The 16,249-nt window shown below is 32.4% G+C and overlaps 2 protein-coding genes across 4 annotated transcripts; both read left to right on the top strand.

Annotated features, from left to right (window-relative positions):
- The first annotated feature begins 34 nt into the window (after window positions 1-34).
- On the top strand, window positions 35-6,525 carry LOC136784927 (uncharacterized). The gene is made up of 13 exons (XM_066745887.1): window positions 35-348; window positions 745-968; window positions 1,089-1,521; window positions 1,589-1,731; window positions 1,916-2,037; window positions 2,108-2,259; window positions 2,336-2,466; window positions 2,542-2,653; window positions 2,718-2,940; window positions 3,017-3,205; window positions 3,295-3,504; window positions 3,579-3,661; window positions 3,737-6,525. Exons 2-13 carry the CDS (start codon window positions 761-763, stop codon window positions 3,864-3,866), a joined length of 2,136 nt encoding a protein of 711 aa, XP_066601984.1. The 5' UTR covers window positions 35-348; window positions 745-760; the 3' UTR covers window positions 3,867-6,525.
- A 625-nt stretch (window positions 6,526-7,150) lies between these two features.
- On the top strand, window positions 7,151-16,053 carry LOC136785772 (venom serine protease Bi-VSP-like). 3 transcript variants are annotated; one of them, XM_066747026.1, is made up of 8 exons: window positions 7,151-7,423; window positions 9,723-9,839; window positions 9,940-10,032; window positions 14,273-14,596; window positions 14,803-15,105; window positions 15,196-15,297; window positions 15,370-15,521; window positions 15,609-16,053. In XM_066747026.1, exons 3-8 carry the CDS (start codon window positions 9,963-9,965, stop codon window positions 15,762-15,764), a joined length of 1,107 nt encoding a protein of 368 aa, XP_066603123.1. In that variant the 5' UTR covers window positions 7,151-7,423; window positions 9,723-9,839; window positions 9,940-9,962; the 3' UTR covers window positions 15,765-16,053. The 3 variants fall into 3 exon arrangements, with proteins under 3 accessions (XP_066603123.1, XP_066603124.1, XP_066603122.1); XM_066747027.1 differs by lacking the exon at window positions 9,723-9,839 and having other exon boundaries at window positions 7,151-7,390; XM_066747025.1 differs by lacking the exon at window positions 9,723-9,839.
- Window positions 16,054-16,249: the final 196 nt, after the last annotated feature.

Here is a 16,249-nt window from a genome sequence, read left to right as displayed (position 1 = left end):
AGAGAAGGAGGAGGAGGACGAGGATGAGGTGAGGAGCTAGCTGTGCTGTGCTGTGAGTAATGTAAAGCTGTGAAGCTATGTTAGTTCAGTGCAGCTAGTGTTGATGTAAATTGTTTTTTGACTTTATTCTTTTTACTAAAAATATATAAAAAATCTTTTAAAATTTTTATACGAATCCTACATTGTAAAGATTCTGAGTGAACAACTGAGGGAAACATTAATGCCAATTCTCCTAGGCAGTGAGTGATATAGATGACAATGGTGTATAGTAGGAAATATATTTTCTGAGGAAAAATGACGTGGTGAAGTTACTCGGTAGAATTTAAAGAAAATCGTAGTGCTTGCGAGGTGCGTAAATAATTTATTCTTATTATAAGTATTTTTTACTAATTTCAAAGACTAATATTTTACCTATATTAACCGTGGTAAAATTGTTCATATGTGAAGTAAAATTATTTCCTATTACAAGAGAATATTTACTGCTGTCAAAGATATATTTCAATATTTTTTCTTTAAAATATTTATTTTAGAAATTCAGTTTTTAAAATATCTCTCCACTTTCAACTACCGAATCGATACACGATGTCTCTATAAGTTTGTGCCGATAGAATTTTAAACATAAAATTGTTTCTTGAGAAGATTAAATAGTCTCTTCTTTTCGTATAGTAGTTGCGAAATAGCAATTATCTTTGTGTAAAAGTCAAAAGTTGAAAAAAATAACATTAGTTTTTTTTTAATATTTAGATAAAGCAATCAATTAATGCAGAATTTTTTAAAGGCTAGGATGGATAAGAGTAATGGCACTGAAAATGTGTGGTATAAAAGTAAAGCTGAAGAGCAAAATGAGTTGTTCCATGGAGAGTCAACAACTGGCTCAGTAGAAGCTAACTCTACATCTTTGGCAGATATATTTGATACAGCATTTACATCTACGGTGGATCCTTCTCCTCAATCTCGGTTCTCTTCAGGTAAGTTATAAATTTTATGTCTGTATAATATCATTCATAATACTTTGTAAGGTTTTCATGCTTTTTGTCTGTATAAATCTTTCTAACAACAAGACTACACTATGCAAATTGCAATTCTAGGCAATGAAATGGAATATGAACATTTATTTGCTGAAAGTGATGCTGAAGATTCTGATGTTACACCAATAGAAAACTATTCAAGTCAACCTCAGCATTCAAATGCAGAGAATAATTTTATATTTGGATCCCGTATTAGGTCTTTGGATAGAGCAAGTCACTCTAGAGAATATTGGCATCCATATCATTTAAATTACAATATGTGCCAAAGTAGACATGATAGAAATTCAAGAAAAGATTCTGTCTCTAGACAATCTGAAAATATACGTGAAGGAAGAACTTGTGAAAATTTTTGCTATAAAGAAACTCTTCATGCTCGCGACTTATCAATAAAGCATAAAGCAAAGAAAAATGGTGAACATGTAATTAATGAACACCAAACTGACAATTTAAGTATAGCTGGTCCATCAAGAATTGCGGATAATTCAATTAATAGGTACAGTTTGCTTCTTTTCTTTAGAGAAATTGAAGAATTTAATCTTGACTGACAAATTTTATTATAGCATGTCTAGGTCTTCGGTGCACATGGGAAGTACCTCAAGGGGTTTGCAAAATGGAAGTGATAGTGCCAATGAGTCTACGACTTTATATAATCCAGAAGTGCCATCTGTGATAACTGCTCACCAAGATGTTCCCAACACTTCATGTATGCTCTAATTATTAGTTAAAAACAAATTTAATTGCTTGAAACAAGCACCAATTAATGTATTAGTTCCAAATTAAATTTTATTTTATTTGGAGCTGGTATTTTAATGAATCTATTGAATTATACTATTAGAATATCATTTGAAGAAAAATATTAATTATAAACAAATGTTCTATGATAAAAGCAGGGAATGACAATGCCCCATCTGCACCAGATTTACAATTGGACTGGTTTTCAAGCAGCGAAAGCGACGATGAGGACGGGTCGGTAGAAGTCCTTAAGACAGTTATTAATCAGAACAATAAGGTATACAACAAACAAGTGTGACAAAACTAGTAATCTATTTTTAATTGATACTTACAATGATGAATTTCAGAAATTACCTAATTCTGAGCAAGCTAATGAACAAAATAACTGTACAGTGCCTGTAGTAGATTTAACAGCAGAATCGGATGATGAATTTACGAGTGCGCAGCCAATCAATGTCGAGCATCTAAATCATACTTGGCCCGCCCAAAATGTTACTAGGTATGCTCATTGAAATATTTTAATATTTGTTCTTGATGCAATAATGAATAATATAACTAATGTTAATAACTTTCAGGCATGGTACGTACTGTATCCACAGATTACGTCAACGTCGTCCTCTCCACGTGCAACCTTATCTTCATGCGCCTTCAATGCAAGAAGATTCTGTTCCTAATTTAGATTCCAGATATCTGCGATATTCTACAGGTTATTATATCTTTTTCAGTCTCTCATGTTTTATCATCTTTTACTCATATTTGCTCAATTTATTAAAAATTACAGATGTACCTGCTGGCATGCTACGACCACGCATGCATCCTATACAAGAAAGATTGCTAATAAAGCAGCAACATGCAAGGGAAATGAATAGGAGAATGCTTTATCCGATGCCTGCGTATGTATTATTATTAACGAACTTACCTCAGGAATTAATTAACTCTTTAACATTTCTTTTTTAGTCCACCACTTGCACACATGCGTCAAGTTCCGCAGCATACTTGTAACGGTGGAAATGGCCGTCCACCAAACGCTCACTGCAATGGAAGTGATTCTATGTCATATGTTGAGAATTATTTACCCTCTCCTCTTATGCCAGGACCTCTTTTGCAGCCTACTGTATATAGTCATCCTGAAGCTCGCCGACCAAGAAACTTTGAACCACCTTATTCTCAGCCAGTTGTAGTAAGCTTGCATTTAATTAAATTTGTCTTAGGTACATCAAATATAAAGATCTTTTAATCAAATTTGTTTTATTTAGGTAAATCCAGTAGGTGTTGTAGGTGAAATGGACTCCTCTACTCGGGATATGATGGAGGACATTGAAATCCCTTCGACCCATATAATGGCTTCAATTCCTGTTCATCAACATGTGCATCCTCCCATGTACAATTTACAGCCAATATCTCCCCGAATGCCAGACTATCATCTCAGTTTTTCACCGCATCCGGTAAGGGGTTTATTCCTTACATTGATTGTTTTTATGGTGTGTTGATTAAATCAATTTATTAAATCATTTGATTAAATTTTATGGTATAGTTAATAAATGGACCTCACAATATAATGCCATTTTCAACACTATCATTACCTGTGTCAGACTCAATGCTTCGCCATGTAGGAAATATATCGAATCGCATTGAAAATTATATGAGAATCGTTGATTTAAATTTACGGCGAATGGCTCATATAAGCTGTGGTGCTACTCAAGAATCGATAGAAAGTCATACATTCCCCCATAAATATAAGCGAGTAAGTGGTTATCTGTAACTGTACTAAATTATATAAGCTGTATATAATTTTTTTAAAATAAATTCTCCTTATAGGTAAAGAAAGTGGAAAATAATGATGATGCAATTGAAAAATGTACCATATGTTTGTCAGAATTCGAAGACTGTGAGAGTGTTAGGTACGTGCCTCGTATCTTTTTAGATAAATATCTTAATTAAACTTAATCGTCACGAATAATTTATGAACTTTTTAGGAGGCTTCCATGTATGCATTTATTCCACATAGACTGTGTTGACCAATGGTTATGTACCAATAAACGCTGTCCTATATGTCGAGTGGATATTGAAACCTTTCTCCACAAAGAGCTTGCCACTAGTGCATAGTCAGAGGGTGATTCTGTATGATTAATAATTACGGCGTAATAAGAAGATTCTTGTATACTTGAAAGTATTCCACGAAATTTTTTCATAAAGGGATTATGGTAAATTACTATACCATGATTGTAAACATTTATGAAGTAATCATGAATAATCAAAAAGCTGGAAATGTCGCGAATAGATTTGGGAGACAGAAATTAGCACTGGTTTTTATTTTAATTAACTATTATAGCTGCTTTCTGTATATTATTGTATGTATATAGCAAATTTTAATAGTTTCATTTTAAAATATATATATATATATCGATGACGTTATAATTTTCACCTTAAAATTATTTGTGAAATATAAATATAAATATGATTTTTTAAAAGAGATTCCATAAGGTTGCTACATTGAAGCTGTTTGTAGAAACAATACTTTTAAATTTTGGACAAAAAGTAGTTTAAATTGTTTTAATAACATCATGTATGATCGATTTACAAAAAATTCTCTCCGTGTTAATTTAATTTTCCCGATGTAGTGAAAATTGTACGGATTCAGCAACAACAATTATTTAGTTTATAATAGTATTGAACATATTGGGTAATTGTTATTAAAAACTGTCTTATCATAAACCTTATTTATAATCTCCATATAAGCAAAACGAATTGCAATCATTGCATTTACAGGATACAGTCACCTTTATAATATTTTTAAGAATTGTCGCTTAACTAATTTTATTTTGTATCATAGTTTAAACTCATTTTCAGAAATATTAGTTTTCGTTTAATTATAAAGTAATTATATTACTTTATATAATATATAAACAATATACACAGGCGGCCTAAAGCCACTTGTTCATTATTTTTATATCTGAAGCAGAACATTTTTGTGAAGATTTTTTAGACTAAATTCATTTGACACATATAGAAAGAAACAAGATAATGTCAATAGTCTGACCTTGAAAAGTCATTTAAAGGTTCAATTAAGATCCCTTTGACTTTTTTTACCTGAATATCTTTAATATTTTTACATATTCTTATAGTTAACTTTGTGCGATACTCTGAAATTGTGGGAAATCGTTATTAATACAAATGCATATTCGTTTTTATGCGTATTGTGGGAAATTTAAATGTCTTATGAACGCGATTAAGTTTAATAATACAATAATGGAAAGCTTTTGGGGTAAGCTATAGAATTATGCAACTATCAATGGGGTGTTCTATTTAAGAAATTCAGTAAGAGGTTCATGTATCCATTTCATAACTTTTCAATGTTAAACTATTAACAAACATCCGTTATCCTCTTTTGAGCCAATAAAATTTAATCTCAAACGCTATTTTCTAACATGCACTGTTTTTAAGACAAATGGCATGGACGAACGGTCTTGGAAATTTTGATTAAATTTGCATTCAATTGAATGTAAAACTATTGTAAGATCGATATGAATTAAAAAAGATATTTTTAAATACACTAAAGGTGGCTGTTTGTTTCTATCTAAGAAAAAATATTAGTCAATCGTAACCAAAGACTTATTTTAAGTCTCGTCAAAGTTACTTAGCAACGCAAAGCATTATGTTAAATACAATTTCAAATAGAAATCAAATCATTCAAACTTTTTACCATATGTAAAATAATCTTTTAAATTTGAACATTTATAAACTTAAGTTTTTTTAATGTTGTTTTGTGTAATATCTAATTATCATGTTATTCTGTTACTTATAGAATTCTAAGACATCAATCGATAAGGACATTAATATTGCATTTATGATTATAGCGATAAAAATGTCTTTGCAACTATACAAAATAAATAAAAATATTATAATCCGAAATCATAACAAAAAAATTAGATATACGATTAAATATATTTCCAAAATATAATTATAAATTTTTTTAAAGTATTGCCAGTATTTTATTTGAAAACATCGTATAATATTTAAAGAAATACAAAGCTAACATTTGGAGTTTTGTAAATGTTGTGTATTTATAATGTATAATTTAAGAGAAATTAAACTTATAAAGAAATTTGAAAAATTATGTACATTAATAGCAACGAATAATAATTTGCAATAATTTGCATATATATATATATATATATATATATATATATAAAAGCAAAAATGAAAAAACTACAAAAATTATATCATTAGACTAAATAATATTTCCGATAACTAAGCAAACATATGATAAAGTTTTTAAAGAATGGAAAAGTGATGGTTAATTGAACAATCATAACACGAATTAAATGTTAACGGGTTTCATCTCTACTGCCATTTTGCAAAGCCTGTGGTCATTTAATGTAATGAATTATTTTTGCTTTGAATTTGATTTTAAAAGTTAAAAATGTTGTTTACTATTTTAAAAACATCTTATGGATTGATCACATTCTGAATGACATTTATGTTCAATCAAACTTGACATTTTTCATTGTATGGCATTAAATGGTTTTCAATAATTACATGGTTTACAACGTGTACATTAGAAAGTTATAATTTTCTACATTTTCGTAAAATTTAAGAGCATATATTGTATATATAATACTCCTCTAAGTATGTAATGTATCGTTACATGTACTGGTTTATTGTTAAAGTAACAGAGTAAACGCTAATCAAAACACGTGATAAAATGAATTCAACAATTATCATTAACACTATTATTTTAGTTTAATGAAGTATCATAAGAAAAATAAATTAAACACTTTTTAATAAAAAAATTGCATTCTGATATTCAATGAAAGTACACAGTAGGTACCTAAGTAAAACTAAGAAGCAGTGATTGATGACCGTCCATTATTGACAAAAATTGGAAATTTGCGTGAAGAAATTTGTTAAAGGACAAGATCTTAAGGTATCACAGCTTCCATAATGTTTCGAATTAACATAAATTGCTAGTCCATTTCTGCTCTTAATTACAATAGAAAAAAATGAAATAATCTGTATACTTTCAGTAAAACCATAAAAAATTATGCCAGAGCGTAGATCACCATAAACGAGATAAGGCGAATTTTTTCTCAAATTGATAAAAAAAATCTCGTTTCTCGATTTTGGCCACTTTCCTCTAGCAATTGATTTTTAAATCACTGAATAATTTCGGGAAGGAAAATCCTATGAGTAACAAGATGATTACTAAGTTTGAGATTTCGGGAAATTCTTCGAGCCAGTGCGATTTTTGCAGGAGCAAGTGTAGGTACTTTGAAAATAACAAACGATTGCTTCCCTTTACGTTTTTCCAGGTAACTACGTCCCACCGGTATTCCGTGATATTTCGTAGTGGATTCTCCGCTTTATAAAGCGATACATCAGCCGGAGGTCCTGCAGTCTCCTTGCAAAACTACGATCGTTCGCTACACGATCTCCTCCACTCACACCTAGACTCGTACCTCTCGTGCCAGTGCAAATTGTGAAGAATCCGTCAAGCTACAACGCACATTTTATCAAAGAATCGTGGAAAATTTGTTCTTCGATTGGAAATCCTTGTAAAATTCATTTCTTCAGGTCCTTTAAAGAATCACCGAAGATTCGAGCTTCCTTTCACTGAAAGTGGACTCGGGGTATGCGTTCTGGATTAAAAATTATTTGACAAGGTATATATACGTGTGCGTATATACGATCTATTTATTATTATTATTAAATGTACATATATATATATATATATATATATATATAGTGGAGAGATCATTTGATATTTGTGCAGCGAAGCAATTAACGCTCCATCGTGATATAATTAAAATTGGCATAATGTGAAAACAAGTATTGCGTTTCCTCCTTTTTTGCACTCACATATATATACATATGCATATATATCTTAACAGGAGTGCCGGGCCGACTTTATCCTGTTTTATCAGCACATTGATAGGAATTTAATTGTTGAAACTGAAAATTATTCCACGACCGATTTTCCAAGTGAAATCACACACTTGTGCATGCGTAAGGATGAATGAAATATGCTACGATTGTCTTATCGGTCAAATGTGCTAACTCAATCAATGACCTTTAAATTTAATTAATGATCAGGTGCGAATTTCACAGATGATTCAACACCAGGAAAAGCGATAGCTAATGTTTGTATTGTCACCTGTATTCTAATATGCTCTATAAATATATACGTATATGTATACTATTCGCCGATTCATAGAAAAATTAATTTCATTCCGTTAATGCTATCAATAATTCTTTCTATTCAAACGTCACGCGCGCATTGGCTCATTTACGTATGTATATGATACGTAATACGCGTAACGTGCAATTACTTATTAGAATCTCCAATTGAGATGAATCCGTGACCTTGTAAGAAATACAGAAACCACTCGGTATACCTATATCGATCAACGTTGATGCTATACCTATATATCATAGTTTTGAAAATTTCAGGGCCAAACACGAAATATCAAGGTTCTTCTTTGTCAATTATTTTTCCTCAGACGATAGAAAAAATAACACGTGTCAGATTCGAATGGAAAATATGATTTCCCAATTTCTTATTTGTCCAATACAGTGAACCGTCGCGTTATCAAGTGTATATATGATCAGTCGAATAGAAGTCGGTCTATTTCAAGGTCAAGTATAGAAAATTGTTGCTTTATTATTATATTAAATGCAAATCCGTCGATGGGTCATCGGGAAATATACTATCAATTCCTGTAGAAACTTTGTTGATTTTAGCAGCTTCGTGCACCGAGAAAAGATCTCGTCAGACGAATAAATAACGACACGTTCGGTATGTGTTAATTGTTATTTATTCCAAGTTTTTCTACAAAATGACAGGATCGAACGATGCTTTTGGTATGCTTAGGTTGAATTCCTCAATTCACGACTTTTTTTTTTATTTCGTGAGAAAAAGCGATTATAAGTAATTACTATTTCAAAAAGGTACTTTGAAAAACTGTCTACGCACGCATATCCGTATTTTACACTTTTTCGAAAAACCAAAATTTTGCTGAATTTTTTCACAGTTTTGCATTACAGCACGGGGAAATTAATAGCTTGATTATTTTATTAAAAAAAGTATTTAAATTAATGAAATTAAGGAATCATTTTTAAAATTAAACAAATGTACGATTGAAAATAGTAAAGAATAATTAAATTTTCATTAATTAATGATAATTCACCTGCAAATTAAGATTTATTTTTGCATTAAGAAACTAATCCTTTTCTCACAGATAGGTGTAGAAAAGTTTTTGTATTTCAGATACAAAACCAATTATTTTCTCAATAATAACTTAATAATTCTTTCCGCGAACGAGACAAGTGTTACATTTCAGTTATCAAGGAAAATACATATACACTTAACCGATCTTTGACTTTCCATTAACTTAATACTGTGCTAATAAAAAGTCCTATGTTTCTTGGGCTCACGATCGTAAAGTATTGTTAGCGTAATAGAAAGGCCTAAAAAAAAAAAAGAGTTAAGCAAAAGAGAAGTAGATTCCAGCAAGAATGACTAAATTTGATCATCGACGCCCTCTTTCTCGCACGCAAATTACTGTTCGCGAGTCGAGGGAATCCCCGGAAGTAAAATAACAATAATTTTCTTGTTTCAATGTCACGACTATCGTACCATAACCGCTGTTAAACTCGAGGATCCAGTGATTTATATACTTATTCGTCTAAGAATTATTTTCAATAGTCTCGAATTATCAAAATTAATATCTGATTTAAATCGATTTTAAATTTAATCCTTGTTTTTCACATTTTCCCTCGAGAGTATATATTTGTGTTGACGTAGTTTCATTGTATCAACGAATTCTTGTCCCGTGCTGTTTTCTAGTTCCACACTTATATATATATATATGTGTATAAAATTAATACGGAAATGGATATTGATAGAGCTGTGTCAATTGAATGTTTTGTGGCAGAAATTATTGATATATTCTAATGAGACAGGTGGCAGCTATAGTGTAGCCCTCCTAAACTCGATAATTTCTCAGCGAAAATGACTTTAAGTATTTGGCAGCTATTACCAGTACTCGTCAGTCATCCTGGAGACTCGAAAACGTAGAGGTTCGTCGCTTCTTGGCAGCAACGATATCTGACTATTTTCTTGTTTTTACACTGTATTAATTATACGTGATAAAAATGATAAATTTCATTTTTATTTCAGGATCTGAAAATCGGAAGAGAAAGATGTGGCCAATCGCTTTCTTCTTAATCCTAAGTGCTTGGCAATTCCCGTTGCATCTGACACGAGCACAAGGTAAGTGCAAAATAATTGCTCATTATACGCTCACGTCTCGAGATGAGAAATAATTATTTTCAGTACGAAAATATACTTGACTAGTAACGTCACGTGTTTTTTGTGATCATAATAAAACACAAAATTAGCGAAAGTAAATTTAGGAAATAAAGAGGCAGTGAATTATGAGCACAGATGAATTTAAAGTAGTGTTGAGAAAAGGAACCAACCCACGATATGAGTGTCGACACAGTAAAATCTAGAAAAAAATACATAATTTTGTAATAAATTTGTGTTACATCTTCTTAAATGGATAGTTTTACATGACTGCGCATACCATATGTATTCGGGAAGATATAACTATTAAAATTGTTATAATTACCATATTGTTATTGCAAAGTTTTGCATGTGAAGTTTTCATTTTTAATTAATTCATTTTTTTTTTGAAAATGTACAGATAGATTAATGTATATATATATATATAGACGGTCTTGCTATATTTCGGTGGTTCGGTACAATTTCAAAGGATACGGTTTAGTCACGGTAAAATTTCATAGTGTAGAATATGTTTTTGTTGAATTTTTTGGAAGAAAGGAAGAGACGCGGAGAAGAAAGACAGCGAGGAGGAAAATTTGGTCCGCGTTGTTGTGTACGGGGAATCCTGCACGATGAACGTTGAAATTGACGAAGATCGCGAAGGATCATTGAAAGTTTACGGCGTCGATTCCAGTTAATAATTACGCGCGTCATAGAACTCGCTGTGATGGATGAAAGCCGTGAGTCGTGCTGGCCATGCTGGCCGCTGGGTCCATTTAACTGAGAATTTCGAACTGGAAACTTTGCGGCGAACACGGCCAAGGCTCATGCGTGACCTTCTCCAGTCTCGCGCGCATCCAGCAATGACAGGGAACCAGCGAAGGTCACCAATACCCGCCACGCACAGTCCGCTAAAACTAATTGTCCTATAAAATTAAACCTGAAAATTGGACATTTTTTATTCAAAAATTCCGCATAAATTTATTCCGAAACGCTTTTTTGCTTAAATGATCATTGTTTTTTTTTATATATAAGATCGTAAGTTTGATATTCATTATTCTGAATCCAGTAAAATTAATTTGGAAAGTTAGAATTTTATTTTGATAATTTCACAATAAACTTCAAACGGTTTTTGGTGAAAACAAAATTGTTTTACTTAGATGAATCTGAAAGTTATTGACTTTTATGAAACAAAGTTTGATAAAACTACCCACTAGAAAAAATTAAATCTGAAAATTAGATTTATTTCTTTGACAATTTTACAATAAATACTAAAGAGTTTTTTACTTGAAATAAAAATCATTCGATCTAAATAAATACGCCAGATTGACATTCCTCATCGAAAATTGACCCCTATAGAGAAGAGAGTCTCAAGAATGTCAATAGAGAAGATATTCTATTAATTGCGTGTTTGCGGTTTGTAATCGTGTATTGTTAACGTAATGAAAAGTTATTTATAAAAAAAACAACATATATACATAGAAATAGAGAGAGAGAGAGAGAGAAGATGACGATAAAATTACGAAATCCAACGAAGGTCGTGCAGTAGCAACACCTTTACTCAGAGTCCACTAAACTTTTTGTAATCCCAGTGTCTCTTACCTCACCCACTATCAAACATATAAAATTGGATCTGCAAATAAGAAATTCTTCTGGAAAATCCAGCGAGAAAACTCAGAGGGTTTTCCGTCCAATAAAATTTTCCGATTTAAATAAATCGGCAAGTTTGTCATTGGTCATCGAAATTGACCCGCGGAGAAGAGTTCCTCTGGAATGTCAATAAGGAGAATTCCTTTTGAATAATAAACACAAGTGTGAATTGCGTAATTTTTGCATTTCGATGAGTCAATATTCGCGTTGACCAGGCGATATTTATCATGAAACACGCGCGACTATTATTATCATTTGTTGAATTTATTGAGAACAGAATGTAACAACAATATATGAGTACTAGATTGTAGGAACTCCAGCAAGGAGGAAAGAATGAAAATTGTGCAAGAGTCACGAGGTGATTTACGCAGGTAAAGAAATCTCGTGGGAGACTTGGAATAAGTCATTAGAATGATTTTGTGGTAAAGGTATCTATATATACGGGTCATTAGGCATACTTGAGGGCCATCATCGATCAAAATCTGACGAATAACTGTATATATATATATATACAGTATGTACAGATGGGCCATAATAATTTATAATCGGTGCCTCGCTCAAACCGTATTATACCTGTGTGAATCACCAGAAGATACGAATCGTTCGAGGTCGCCTCTTTTCAGATAAAATCGCGTCTACTTGGAAAACTCTGTTGGACTCTAAACAATCGCGTCGTCGAGTAGATCGGGGATCCGATAATTCACCGTTAAATCGGAAAGATAAACATTTTTACAAATTGCAGCCTCGTTGAAACGAATTTCAAAAGAAGAATATATATATAGTACATTTAATAATTTGTCGAGAGAATGGGGATTGGAATCGAATTTTTTTCTAGGCTTTATAGTGGCTGATTGGGATTATTGGCCACCGAGTGTTCAAAGCAATTCTATCGATTTCCCACGTTTTGGTCGTTACGACAGATACAATCGTTACAAGTATAACAATCACAACCACAATCACAACAGCAACAACAATCGTCACAAATATAACAATGATATTAATCCTAGCCACCAAAACTACGAAATTCCTGACAACCATGGCAGCAGCAACGGCAAGCTCGTGAATTTTATTGAAAATGATAATATTCGTAAAGAAGGTACATTATATTGTGTGTGGAGAGTGATCGATACCGATTAAGATTTTCCTAGTCAATTAACTGGGTTATTAATTCTTTTTCTTGTCTTGTCTTTTTAGCAAACTCTTTTTTGATTTTCAAATGCTAAAGATACTCTTTCTTTATTAGGATTATCTTTTAATTTATTTAACATTTTTCCTGATTTATTCTCTTTTGATAAACCTTTTGTTTGCTTTCCAACTACAAGGAATATCGTTTGTTTATTAAAGATTTTTTTAAATTATCTGAAATATAACAAATTTTACACTGGAGTTTCAATTTCGATCGTTTTCTAATTGAATTGATTGAAATAACAATATTTAAAATTACACGTAATTGTTAGTAACATCTTTGTTATTTTTACAATAAAGATGTAATTTAGATACCAATCAACTTAATTGGAGAACGTTAATCACTTCTTATTTCAATGTTTTTCTCTATTTATTTTTTTTTAGATAATGTGTGATTTTTATACTAGACGTGATTTTTGACTTTTCTCGATCCTTTTTTGCCTCTTTCCATTTTTTAGCGCTTGGTAAATTTGTTTGTAAGTGATAATGACTACACAGTATTTGAGATGATCGAAGAATGACTCATCTGAGTTAATAGTAAGACTGTAAAATAATTTATTTCTAAATTAACTATATAGATTTCGTATGATTAAATTTTGAGACGTCATAAAAGTTTCTCAATGATGTCTCAACGACTCTTTTTAGACGCAAATACGTAGTCATCGTTCGGTCATCATTGTCATTATACCGCACATTGTGGCTTTCAAACAGATGAAATAATTCTTCTTCATTCGTGCAGCCAGAATGAAGAGAGACCGTAAGAAATTATCCGTGGATACATTATACCGTTTACACCTATAATTATTGAAATACCCAAGAACAGATGTATATATACGTATATATACACGCAGAGAACAATATAATACCAGTTTTTAAAATTAGCCGCTAAAAACTTCCGCATTTTCATCGACTTTGTTAACTCACCAATTACAAGATCCAATTTGAATTTTACTCGCGTTAATTAAGCGTGTCGTTAAACGCCTCAAACCATGAATTCTATTTTCATTCATGTGATTTTCTATGACAATGATCTTATCTGGCATTTTTCCGTGCGCCAATCAGGGGTTTGCTAAGTTGATGCTGGCACGCGATGCTTTATTAATACGATTCTTTGAATTCGATAATGGAGCTTGAATGATTGTAACGAAAATCATCCAACCTTGGCACCGCGAAAAAACATACAAACTACGCTAACTACCGGATGTGCCATTGTGTTCCTAAAAGAAATAACGAACTGCGTGTTTCTAATTACAAATAATATCTTTTCTTTCGTGCATAAACGTTTTTCAGTTTTAATTTTGCTTCTATTTATAGAAAAAAAACAACAACAAAAATAAAAAATATAAAATGATACACAATGCTTGTTATAGTAAAAATAATGGTTTTGCAGACTTTTCTTCATGTCAAGTACCAAATGGTGGGGGACCCGGCACCTGCATGAACATAAAACAATGCAAGCTAGTGTTAAACATCGTGAGAACACGGGGGCACTCGGCTGCTGATTTTTTGCGGAGTCTCGTCTGCGGCTATGAAGGGAACGATCCTCTCGTTTGCTGTCCTAGGCTATCTAACACGGAGGAGAATGATTTCGAGGACGATCGTGCTGGCAAAAATGGTTGGAATGGTTCTTATTATGGACCACTGATGCCTCCCAATTGTGGATACAGCGATAATGAACACGGGAGAGTAGTGGGAGGAGTACCAGCAGAGCTGGGTAAGTCAAAACACACACACACATAACCTCAAGAAAAGTAAACTAGTTGTCCCGTTCATATGTAGCTTCATTTTTAATTCTTGGCGCGAGACTACAGACTTTTCTGATGTTTTAAAAGTACAATACAATAAATCACTTTAAAGTATCATTCGAGGTATATTAAAGCCAAAAAACTATAGATGATCCATTACAATAATTTTTCATAGGTGCCTGGCCTTGGATCGCTGCGTTGGGATATCGGAACACCAGAAATCCTCAGCAACCAAAATGGCTGTGTGGTGGCACTCTGATATCCAGCAGACACGTGATAACCGCTGCTCATTGCGTTTACCGGAGGAACGATTTGTACGTCGTAAGACTCGGTGATTTGGACCTCGCTAGTAACAACGATGGCGCTCAGCCGATCGATATTCTTATTGAAAAAAAGATTCCACATCCACAATATAACCCTACCACTATTGTCAATGACGTTGCTATTCTCAGACTGCAGCAGGAAGTTCCATTCTCTAGTAAGTTTGATGCAAGAAAATTGAGAAGAATTCTCAAGTTTTTTAGGTTAGTGTCGTTGCTACATAACTTAAGACTATACTGAATTTCAGGGAATCTTCATCCTATATGTCTTCCTGTGACGGAGGAAATGCGAACGAGGAGTCTCGTTCGAACCTTCCCTTTCATTGCCGGATGGGGTGCCAAATCTTTTAGTGAGTTATTCGTCGCTGTGTTTTGTTTTGTTTGGATAAGGAGCTGGCATTGAAAAAGTTGTTTTTGTGCAGATGGACCGTCGAGTAGTCGCTTGCTCGAAGCTCAAATTCCTGTTGTGGATATGCAAGAATGCAAAGAAGCTTTTAAAAGTTTCAAGAATACCGTGATCGACGAGCGTGTTATTTGCGCTGGATTCCGTCAAGGTGGGAAGGACGCGTGTCAAGTAAGTTTGTTTCCTTTAGCTACAAATATTTGACCAATTTGTCGAGAGAATTTGAAATATAAATTAAATATGATTTGTGGAATTTAGGGTGACAGTGGCGGACCCCTAATGGCACCCCGAGGTCAAACCTTTTACCTTCTTGGAGTTGTATCGTATGGATTCAGATGCGCAGAGCCAGGATTTCCAGGAGTTTATTCAAACGTTCTGTCTTTCCTCGAATTCATAATAAAACATTTGATATAAGAAAATGGTAAAATTTGAGCTGACGTATAGCCATTGACGCTTGCCGCATAGATGCAGATTGAGACTTTTGCGGGTTCACCTGCGAAGGCCAAAGAATATATAAATAATATATAGTTTGTAATTTAATTGACGAAGCACTAAAAAATCCTTAAAAACCAAAAAATACATTGAGCTGTAAGAAAAACTCATTCCTTTTTAAATATATTTTTTCCATAGAAATATTATTAAATGTGTAATAAATTCCAATTGTTAATAATTGTTCAATAAAGCTTTATTTATTTATCTGAAATGTTATACTTTTGAATTTAACGATATCTGATAAATGTCGAAGAGATTTAGTAGTATATGATTTTTAATATTAAATTATGTAATTCATATACTCCACATTTGTTAATCATTTTTTATATTAATGTACACAGGTCAATATACAAGTTCAAAGTTCAATTCTTCCATGCCGATAAGGTATTGGCGCGCATGAAACGAAA

The sequence above is a fragment of the Prorops nasuta genome, unplaced genomic scaffold, assembly GCF_024137725.1.
Source record: "Prorops nasuta isolate Cenicafe-Biocafe unplaced genomic scaffold, Cenicafe_Pnas_1.2 PNAS00003, whole genome shotgun sequence".
Lineage (NCBI taxonomy): Eukaryota > Metazoa > Arthropoda > Insecta > Hymenoptera > Bethylidae > Prorops > Prorops nasuta.
The sequence above is the reverse complement of the archived record's forward strand: the minus strand, read 5'-3'. Positions and strand labels throughout refer to the sequence as shown.